The 11,006-nt window shown below is 52.4% G+C and overlaps 1 protein-coding gene across 1 annotated transcript in view; it reads right to left on the bottom strand.

The window, feature by feature from the left end:
- Positions 1 to 266: 266 nt before the first annotated feature.
- The window catches only part of PRRX2 (paired related homeobox 2), a 22,700-nt gene continuing 11,960 nt past the window's right edge, over positions 267 to 11,006 (bottom strand). Inside the window, exons 2-4 of the mRNA XM_057374629.1 lie at positions 3,797 to 3,981; positions 3,457 to 3,635; positions 267 to 2,912 (exon numbers count right to left, since the gene is read on the bottom strand). Coding sequence (XP_057230612.1) covers positions 2,777 to 2,912; positions 3,457 to 3,635; positions 3,797 to 3,981 — 500 coding nt within the window. The 3' untranslated portion in view covers positions 267 to 2,776. The remainder of the gene's footprint in view (positions 2,913 to 3,456; positions 3,636 to 3,796; positions 3,982 to 11,006) is intronic.

Genomic DNA, 11,006 nt, shown 5'->3' with positions numbered 1-11,006 from the left:
CTCCTTTGCCTGACCACCAATTCCCCGTTTTGGGTGCTCAGTGCCTGCTCTGCACCTGTGGGCCTTTGCTCCCAGGGACACACTCCGCAATCTGACGGTTTATTCCTACCCTTTGGTTTCTTTTAACTCATTATCTGTGCAGAATCTGACCCTTCTTGCTGCCTTAGCTCAATTTCTGCCCAGGCTGCTTGTCTAGGGCAGGTGGGGAAACCACAGTGGCTGGTGATGGAAGAGTCAGGTCCCTATCACATGCACTGACACGTCTCTACTCAGTAAAATATTTATTCCTCCATTATTTCACAAGAGTTGTTTTTACAAAAACCTTACAAAAATTTCCAAAACACAGACATGCAGAAGAAAAAAAAAATCCACCGTGGATCTTGTTACAAGTAATTGAAATGTACAAATAGAAAGGGCAAGAGAGAGTTTAGATTACAATAATCCCTCGGTCCTGCTACCCCTCCRTGGGTGCAATTTGTATCTCTTCTTGGTGAGTTCAGTATTGACTGACAAGCTGTGATAAGCTGCCAAAAGCACAGCAAAGGAGGGGCCCTAAGATTAGGAGCAAATGTTTTCAAATATATATATACATATAGATATTTAGTGAAGAAATATTTATTCCCTGCTTTTTTTAGGTTTACAGAAACGGCATCTGCAAACTATTAAATGGGTTTATTTTCATTAATGTTCTCAAAGAGGCAGCGACATTTATATCCCTGTGGTTTCATCTTGTCTAACCGAAAAAGAGCCCTGTGCTCTCCATGGGAATAGCACCCCCGGCCCCCTCCTCCTGCCCCAAGTGGTGTTTCTCAGGGTGGGTGATTTGGTCCACAGTGGATCCCTCTTCCTCCTGGCTTGGCATTTCTCTGTGCAGTGTGGGGAGCTGCACTCTGCTCTTCTGGCATGGCAAATGGGGAGGGAACCAGCCCTGGAAACAGGGATGGGGGCACAGGGTGGGTATTTAGGGTGGCACTGCTCCCTGGATGAGTGGGACAGTGTCAGTCAGGCTGTGCCCTCTCCCYGCCTGCCAAGATTGAGGAGGAGAAGGTGGCCGTTCCCCCTGTGGAGCAGAGAAAGCAGGGGCTGCMGGCAGATTGAGGGGCTGGTTCACCCCCAGCCAGAGGAGATGGGCTCCTCTCCTGGTTGTCCCATCAGGTGCTGGGTGAGTTCCCCCAGGCTGACATTGCCCAGGGTGCAGCTGAAGGCCCTGGTGACACAGCCACTGTGTCCTACAAGCATCTGCAGTGACAGCCCCAGTGGGAATGGGAGAGGATGCTCCTGGGAGCTCTGGGGAATTAGGCAGGCACTTCATAGCTGTGACACTTTYAGCCTCGGTGTCACCGACCAGAGGATGTTTACCTGGAGGAGGCACCTCAGCAATTGCTCTGTTTGTCCTCGGATTTATCGGTGCAGCCCCCAAACCAACCCCTTCTAGGCAAGTAGGGCTGGTGCCTTCTCTGTCCAGGCCACCCCTCTGAGCTGGTGGTGTCCCCACACTTGGCTGGTGGCTCTTTCCAGTAGGTGAGGAATGTGGTCTGGTTTCCAGTGGGCTTTGTCCACAGGGACCCCACACCTCCACCCCTCCAGCTCATTCTCCATCGCTGCAGAATCGCCAGGGGAAGGTGGAGGCTCCGTCTCTCTGCAGCTCGGCCCAAATGGGCTGGGGTGAGGTTGCCCGCCCTGTGTCTACCTCCCTGCACATCCCACCTTGGAACCTCATGAGGCTGCACAGCAGGGTGGCACAAGGGGGAAACCATTTCCTTTCTGCAAAAGCAAAAAAAGCTTCCCCCATGGAGTCACCGGGCCCAGACCCCCGCGCACATCTGCGGAGCTGCCGACGGGGAGGCTGTGCCTCCGGAAGGCAAAGCCTTCGTTGGCACGAAGCRCTGGGAGCCGCCTACTCAGCTGAAACCCAACAGCTTTTTCCAATTTTCTCATTCCCTGGGACGGTTCAATGACCTGGGGCTCTGCAGAATCACTGGCAAATCCACCCAGGCAGGGCAGTGGTGCCTGCTTGGGGATTGGCGGTGTTTGCCCAGCTCACAGAGGAGCTCACAGGCTCCATGTGAGTCTGAGATGCTCCAGTTCTTGCTCCTCTGGGAGGGATAAAGCCTGATGCCATCAGCTTAGGCAGCTCCTAAATGCAGGCAGCACAGTGCAGAGGGCCGGCTGACACTGGCCATGGCATGGGTGAACCGTCAGCTTCCCAAAGTCCCAAACTTTGGGTGCCCCAAACCCCACACTCTGGCTGGGGTCGCACAAAGAAGCAAAAGCACGGCTCRGCTTCGGCACACGCGGTTGAGCGCCACAAGTCACAGCCTGGCRGAAAATGGGGCTCGTGATCCTCCCACGCTGTCCCTGCGGGAGGAGAAGACCCAGGAACTCTTTGGCTGTCTGGGCAAGATACCCAAATTGGTCAAATCCAATAGTCCAAGATCCTTCCATGTTTGGAAGCAAATTCTTGTTCCCTTGGCAAGTCTGTTTGTCCTCGAAGAGCGCGTGGGGGGTATGTGTGTGTATATATAGCCGTTATTATAAGGGTGTGCGGAAAAGCAAGTTTCTAACCAAGTTCACTCCATATGTGGCTATAATTATGTGCCACTTGGGCCTGGGAATGGCTCTACCTTCAGAAGGCAAGGGAAGAGGAGGGAAGATGCTGAGACATTGGATGAGTGGCATGTGTGTTGGGCAGGCGGCAGATTCCTGGATCAGGAATTCTGAATCAGGAGCTCCAYGCTGTATCCTGGAGGAGGCCACGGGAGGGGCTTTGCCCTGCTCAGTTCACGGTCGGCACCTGGTTCTGATGGAGGCTGAACTCTTTGGCTTTGAGGCGCAGGCTGGCGATGCTGTTGGCCATGTTTACCCCTTGGGTGGGCGTTGCGGTCCCGCTGGAGCTGTAGGAGGGCACAGTGCTGTGGGGACAGAGCAGGGAGGAATGAGGCAGTGGCCCATGGACAAGTCCCCATGCCCTTTGTGGTCCTGCTGGCATCCTGGGCCAGCCTGGCTGCTCCCTCTTGGAGATCTCTCACAAGAACAGCCAAGGTTTCAGCATTTTTATGTGACTGGATGGATGTGGGAACCCCTCAAACTATGCACCAGGAGGCCCTGCWTGGAGCTGTGGGATGTGATGGTTGAACATGAACAGCTGGGAACCAGAAGGGACCCATGCCACCTCCTGTGCCAAGATGTGGGAAGGGTCAGCACGAGGCCAAGTGAATCCCTTGCGAGGACCAGGGATACGCCCTGAAATGCTCAGAGGCAGGGAAGCATGCTTAGCACTGGGCAGCGGATTGAAATGGTTCCCAAAGCCAAGTCAGAYGAGCTACTCTGAAGTCATAAAACTCCCCCAATCCCCAGCAGCGGCCCAGAGCTGCATTCCTGTGGCAGTGAAATGGTCTCTAGGCAGCCCTGCCCCACTGCCACCTCCTCCCCAGCCCCTCCAGAGCCTCCACCTACCTGTACGGGGAGGTGCTGGTCCAAGAGAGATACTCCGGGGTCAGTGCAGTGGGTCGTGGTGCCATGGGCTGCTCAATGGCTGCTTCTTGGCTGTAGGATTTGAGCAGTGATGCTGATCTGTTGGCCAACATCGCCCTCTCRTTACGGCGGAAYTTGGCCCTCCGGTTCTGAAACCAAACCTGTGACCGGGGCAAGAGTGGTCAGTGGGGACCCAGTGCAAGCAGGGATGTCCCAAGAGTGTGTCCTGAGGATCATGGTGATGTGCAGGATGAAACAAGAGAGGGGACAGRGGACAAGGCAGAGGGTGTTGTTGTTTGCTCCCACACAAACCTGTGCTCACCTGCACTCTGGCCTCGCTGAGGTTGACCCTTCTGGCCAGCTCCTCCCGCACGAAGGCGTCGGGGTAGTGYGTCCTCTCGAACACCCTCTCCAGWGCCTGCAGCTGGCTGCTGTTGAAGGTGGTGCGGTTCCTCCTCTGCTTCTTCTTCCTCTTGGCTGCCCCACGGCTGGGGCTCAGGCTCTCCCCTGTGGGGGAAAGAGGAGAAGAAGCCACGTGAGAGCCAGAGATGAGTGAGACCCCAGGACCCAGCCAAGCTCCAGTGCTCCTGGGGGTCTGCACCACCCTGCTCCCTCCAGGCACCCGACACTCTGTGGGGAACAGTGTACAAGCAATCCTGTCACGTCCATGAGAATCAAAACCTATTTTAGGATCTTCTGGAGCTTAGGTTAACCCCAAAATTTACCAAACCCTGTGGTAGTTTCACCTGTGGCTCAAACCACATGGACCTGGTTTTGAATACCAGCCTCACCGTATTCTGGGGCTGCACATGTTCCAAACTCGGGCTCAGCTCTTGCTAAGACTTTAAGTCAAGCTTTCATGAATGCTGATGAAGATTCAGCACCACACCCCTCAAAATGTGTGTCTCCAGCACCCTCTGAGGCCCCAGAGTGACATGGCACGTCCCCAGGGTGACACAGGACCACAGCCAAGCATCTGCTCATCCAACCCCGGTGCTCAGAGCTCGGAACCAGCGGCACCGCGTCTCGCAGGGCTCAGCCTCCGCAGTGTTTATTTCTGGCTTTGCTGGCTCATGGAAACATGAAGCTGAGGGTGTAGTTTGGTTTCTCAGTATTGATCTTGGGCTGTCAGCCAGGCTGAGATTAATCTCCTCTTTGTCACTAATATCATAAGGTTTGGGCAAGTTTATGGAGTTTTTTTTTCCGAGACACCCAGTCAGCTGCCCGCAAAGGCTCCATGGGGAGCACGACTTRCTGTCGTTCTCCCTTATGGAGGTACTGCTTAATGATTCTTTCTGTTAATAAAGCATCTGGATCCAATCTGTACCTACTGGTGGGAAAGCATTCTGGAGTTATTTGAAATGTTAATAATTTTATGGCGCTCTGATTCATGGCAGGGATATGTTGGGCTTTCTGCTCTATGTCACTGCAGAGGTCAGTGTGGCAGAACTCACCACTCCCTGAATATGCTCAAGAATTAAATATTTGCTAATTAGCTACCGTGACACTAATTAAGTAAGTGCAAAGTTTTCAGATGACACTTGAGCAACAAACAAAAATCTACTGGAAGGGGTATAAACTCTGCCAYTTCAAGACACCATCATGCTGTTGAGCAGGAGAAAACCAAAGGTTYCAAGATTTTTTAGGTCAGAAAACCTTCTTGGACCTTACCTCTGAATAATTCAAGACATGAAATGCCCAACAATAAATTTCCATCAAGTCCCTAAGACCCCTTTGTGCCCAACTACACCACTCTCCCAGGGCCTCTCTGCAGCYGCTGGAATTTCTCTGGGTCTTTTATTGTATTGCAGGTGAATTTTGGCCTTGGTTGGTCATCCCTTGGGCTGGAAACAACCTGTGCTCTTGTATTTTGGACATGGCCCTCTTGGTTGGGTAAAGACACGATGGGCAGTGCCTGAAATACGCGTGGGTACTTCAGTCAGGAAACCACGGGCTGCCCTTCACCGCCAATCGTATTTAAAGGCTCACAAATAAAATTCTCAGAATTCCCTCCAGCACTTGTTCCTGCAGCTTCAAATGTTCTGCCAGTCTCTGCTTTCCAGTTGCCCCTTTTAGTCAAACTCCTTTTTTGGTCCTGTTTTCCTTCAGTGAGCTAACGAGCTGCTGGATTAAAATACATGAAGTCCAGCCATGGTTGTCCCTGAGTTTTCTGGGAGCGTAGGACTGAAATGGGAACCATCAGGCTGGGAAAGAACGACAGGATGTAACAGGGTGAGAGGTTTGCTTGTGGGTTTATGACCACCCTGCAGGGCTTCTGGGGAAATGGTGGATCAAGGTTTGGTTCAAAAGGTGTCATCACAAGATCATCCACTGCCCTCCCCAAACTGGAAATGATTTCAACAGAATCCTAAAAAATGTATAAATAATATTTATAAATCCCCTTGGGTGTCATCCTCAATTTAAACCTGGCTGTAGGACTTTTCCATAAGTGATGGTTTCTCTCACCCACTCCAATTTGGCTGAACAAAGGAGGAGGAGGAAAGTTTTCTTAAATTAATTCTCAATCCAGTTCTGTAGGATCTGGCTGCATTTCTGGCCGGTCTCTGTCTCCCCAAACCCACAGAAGGAAGAGCTGAACAGGAGACAAGTGGTGCTGAGTGCTTCCCATATGGGGCTGGCAATCATGCTGGGATCGAGGTTTAGGACCAGAGCTGGATCAGGATGTGTCCAAGTGCCAGTGATTCCTGGGTTTTTGGAGAGCTKCAAACCCTGGGCCATTCCTGCTTTGGGGCATTTTGTTCAGCCCCTATTGCTGCTTTTAAAGGAGGAACCATCCATAGCTTTTCCAGGCCATCTCTGTGTGGCAGCAAGGCAGTTCCACACTGATCCTCTGCTCTTATCAAGAATGAGCCTTGGTTATGGATCAACATCTTTTCCCCATTAGCTCAGGCACTGYAGGTTTGTGGTTGCAGACAAATGCCACCCTAATTGCTGGTGGTGAGTCTCAGACAGGTTTACAACATAYGGTCAGGATGGATGTCTTCTATCAAATTATTGCTAAAAAAGTGATGCTTAAACAACCCCCCAAAAGTGATGCTTTAACAACCCCAAATCAGCTTCCCAAAAAATGAGAATCGCTAAGTGCTCTGTGCCATCAGAGAAGGAATTGGAAGGGGATGGATTGCCAAAGATCTCCTGCCATTTCACTGCCATCAGCAGGAYTTGGATTTAACCAGACCTGCTGACACCTTGATGGAGGAATTGGAAACCAGTTCCCCACCCTGATGGGCTTCCAGGAATGAGTTTGTAATTGCACAAAGTTCAAACAGCTCACCACTATCATCGTTCTGCTCCAAAGCTGTGCTTGGGGAGGTTATGGAGAAAGCCAAACCCTTGTCTTTGTCAGTATAATTTGGGGGTTCATTTGGGCCAGAGGGACCAGTTTTGTTGGCCAACCCCGAGGTCAGAGGGACTCCTGAGCCTTTCCCCCAGCCACCTTCCCTGTATTTATCTTCCACTGATTACAATTTCCGCTGAAGGGAAAAAAAGTGCAGGGAAAGAGGGAAAACAGGGGGGATAACATTACTGAATAACGAAAGATGACATGCGGGGGAGGATGGGGAGAGGGAGGCACAGAGGCTTTGCACAGAGTGGATGGGCCCAATGTGCATCACAAAAAAAAAGCCTTAAATTGCCCTAGAGTGTTAGGAAAAAGGAGATTTTTCATCTGTGATGAGTTTTGGGGTGATGGATGTGACTTGGGGAGCCCGGGAGAAATGCTGTGCTCTACGGATGCCATGGGGTGCTGAGAGTCACCCCAAACCCCTTCTCCCTGTGGCTGCATCAGTGCTGGCAAGCCTGGACTGTGACACACTGACAATTTGCAAAGGCAACACCACCCCTGGGTCAGCTGGATGCCAACCAAGCCCCCTTCTCCAGCTCTTGCCTTTCCCCTCTGTGCTTCCATTACTTTTCCACAGAAAGGACTCGGCGGGTCTCAGCCTGGGCGCTGCGCTTGCCAAGGGGGGCCCTCACATTGGCAGGGCCCCCAGCCTCCCACAGCCGCTCTTGAGCACTATAAAGAGGTAATTTTCACTTGATTTCCACCGAGGCTGTGGTTCTGACTTACGAGCTCCGTTAGTGCTCAATAAACGTCCTCGGTGCAGCCGCGACCCAGAGCAGKCAGCACGGACAATCCCAGCAGCTCGCTCGCCTAAACTGGGAACAGAGCGTCCCTGGGCAGGGATAATCCCTTGGGATGTCTGTCAGGGATGGGCTCTATCACCAGCCACGCTCAGTCTCCCTTCTAGACACCCAGTTTAGGGAGTTTCTTTGCAAAATGTTTGCCCAGCACCATCGTTGCTACCCCAGATGGTCCCTTCAGGTGACACCGCCAACCCCTGTCCCTATGAGCACCACCACATCCTGGGACAAGTTTTCCTGACTCCAACTCTACTTTTTTGGGGTGCAAACACCCCCCCTTTCCAGGGACCAGGTCAGAAGGCAGCRAGTTCAACCCTCTCACACAAAAAGCCCAGGCTGCATCTCCTCCAACGTGTTTCATTTTCCACCGCACCGCAGCCCYCACGGCCCTGAACAGTTTTCTGTCATTAAATTATTTCACACGTTCCGTTTATTTGCGAGCAGTTTGCCAAAGACCCTTTAAGCTTTAAATTTTTCACACCCCCCTAGCCAAAATGATCAAATCTGCTGTACCATTTGCTTCCCTACTACGCCTGGAATGGYATTTTTTTYCCTCCTTTTTTCTTCTTGGGTATAATTTAAGGGTTGAAATAGCCTGGAGGGAATTAGCTGTAAATTCTTCCTAAGACAAATAAATTCAGCCCTCTAAGTTTCTACGTTTTTCAAACTGTTGAGAGACGTTTTGGGTTTGTTTTACTTGAAATAATGATCGTGGCATATCTGACCCTCAGGCTGCGGCCGGCTCTAGCCAAATAAATAGCTTTTATTAATTAAGGTTTATCCTTAACAAATAAAACCCCAATTTGATCTCRGCCGGCTGAATTAGCAAAAATAAACAACGGGTTCTCTGGGCACTTGATGTGGATTTAACAAATTAACGCTGGGCCTTCATCAGGGAAGCCGCAGGGTGGTGGAGGTCTTTTACAGCCAAGAAATCCTTTGGAAAAACAATGTCTTTCGTTTCTCCCATGGTCTCTCTCGGTAAACATGTGCACTCCCTTCATCCCTTCAGACACTCGGGGGAAGCGAGGAGAGCTCCGGCGATGACGTCTGCCAAAGTTTCATGTGCAATTGTTTAACTTGTTCCTCTAAATCATGCAACGGGGAGGAAGCGTTTCCCCTCGGACTGCAGCGAGCTGGAGCAAAGCTCTGGGGTTTGGGAACTGCCCTTCCGTGGTGTGTGCCCACTTTTTACCCCATAACCTTCACCCGAAGCTGAGGTGTGATTTGGGGGTGCAGCTGAACCCCCTTTCCAGCAGCACTTCCAGCACTGCCCCACCTTGGGATGTGGTTGGGAACAGCCTGGGAGCAAAGCTTTGCTTCAGGGGGAGTTTTACCTGCCCACACTGGGGCTTTGCAGGGAGCAGGGATGGCAGGAGGGATCTCCACCAAGGTGAGCTGGACACTTCAGGGGCACAGGCAGCACAGGGATGGTGGGAGATGGGTACATCACAATGAGCCTTTAATCTCTCCAAATCATCTTGGAAAGCCTTGGGGGGTGAGAAGCAGCCAGGAACCTTTCCCTCCGCGTGTGCTGGGTCACCCAGGTCCCAGCCTCCACACAGCACCAGCTTGGGGGAAAAGCTATTTCATGTTACTCCCATTTTCTGCATGTTTTCACCCCCCTACCCAGGACAGAAGCCCCTTGGGGCCACCAACCCCTGCCCATAGGATGCCGGCCCTAACTTCGCTTAGCACAGTGCTGTGAGGTTCAAACCCATCCTGGGAATAACCCATGGACACGTTTTTACAGGCTATCCCTGGGGAATAAGGGCTGTCAGCCCCTCTCCAGGATCCCCCACTGCTGGGAGAAGGCTCCAAGCTCCTCATCCCTTCCCACTGCTGCTCCCTGTTCCCCTTCCAGCCTCACAAACACCCCGGGAATGCTGAAGGCTCTGGGGGAAGGTTGAAGCCGGGGGGGTCCAAATGTGCTGAGTCCGAAGGAAACTTTCTCGGCTCAAGTGGCKCACATGAAAAATTTAAGAGAGGGGCAAGTCCCAGCTACTGGAGAAACATTACAGCGAAATGTTTCCGAGGATGTTTCACCTCATTAATTGTGAAAAAACTGAAACGCTGACACGTTTTTACAGGCTGCCAGTTTTGCTGGGGGAAAAGTGTCTCTGTTAAAAAGGAGCAGCAAAAGCCTGGACCAAGAAAGAGGCCAAGGCTGTCCCGGGGGGGCCTTAGCCTGTGCTCACTGACAGGCAGCAGCAGCCTGTTTTATGGTTATAGAGCTGCCTCTGCACCAGCCAGAAACCACCCAGCATTGCAGTTTGCTACCCCCAGCCACACTGACACCCSATTTTTGGGAGGATCCTGCCTGGCAGTGCTGCAGCCCCAGGGATGCTCCATGCACAGGAGGTTTTTCCCTTGCACCCCCGGATGCTCTGTGGTATCTGAGCACCCATCACAGCATGTGCTAAGCAGGAAGGTCCTGGCTGAGCCAGCAGCATCCTGCATCCCAGCAGGGATGTGTCCAGCCTGTGCTGGTGACCCAGCGCTGGCACTGAAGCTTTTTTTCAGCTCATCCCTATCTTTAGTGCAGCAAATGCATTGGGTATTGGGAAGAGGAGGAATGTGAAAAGGAAGATCCTTGTGTCATTGGACACTGCTTCCCTTAGGGATGGTCCCAGCCTGGCATTAACCATCAAATTCACCGGTGAGAGCTGTGAGCAGATTCAGAGATGGCTCTCTGTTCAGCTTTGAGGCAAGGGCAGCCATGAGGTATCTCTGCTTCAAAACCCGGGTGCACAAGAGGGACAAGTCACAGTGAGCAGGGAGGAAGAGATGGGATGAAGGCAATGAAGAAGGGAAGCAGATGCTGGAGATGCCAGGTGAGGACCCAGCCAGCCGAGTCGTGTGCTGTGATTTAGAGAGGATGCCCTGAAAGTTGAAAGGTGGTGAAATCCATCGGGGTGCAGGTTTTGACTGGCTCAGAGTCCCTGAACGTTCCCAGCACCTCCCACCATGCCAGAGGCTCCTGCCCTGGCCAGAGGCTCCGCACAGCCCAGCACAGTGCTGGCCCAGCCGAGGCCAGGCCCCAGGAATGGTGTTTTGGCAGGGCCAGCTCCTGCGTCAGCGGAAGCATTTAATGAATTAATTGCAGCCACATTCCCTGAAGGAGGAGGCAGGGTTGGTGGGATGCTGTCAAGCCTCGGGAAAGGGCTGGGGAACATCTTTGGCCACAAAGCTCTGTTGGGACTGGGCTGAGCAGCAYGAGAATTCCTGTCCACTCTCCCAGGGATGGGGGACATACAGTGCCATCACCCGCCCTTTACCCGGGCTGGGACCTGCCTGTGGACASAGCTTTGGACAAGGTGACAAGGACAGATCCCCCTGCAGGGCTGTCTGGCTCTGGGATGCACCCC

Source organism: Malurus melanocephalus, unplaced genomic scaffold, assembly GCF_030028575.1.
Source record: "Malurus melanocephalus ecotype Western Australia unplaced genomic scaffold, MMel_1.1 scaffold_230, whole genome shotgun sequence".
Classification (NCBI taxonomy): domain Eukaryota; kingdom Metazoa; phylum Chordata; class Aves; order Passeriformes; family Maluridae; genus Malurus; species Malurus melanocephalus.
The sequence above is the reverse complement of the archived record's forward strand: the minus strand, read 5'-3'. Positions and strand labels throughout refer to the sequence as shown.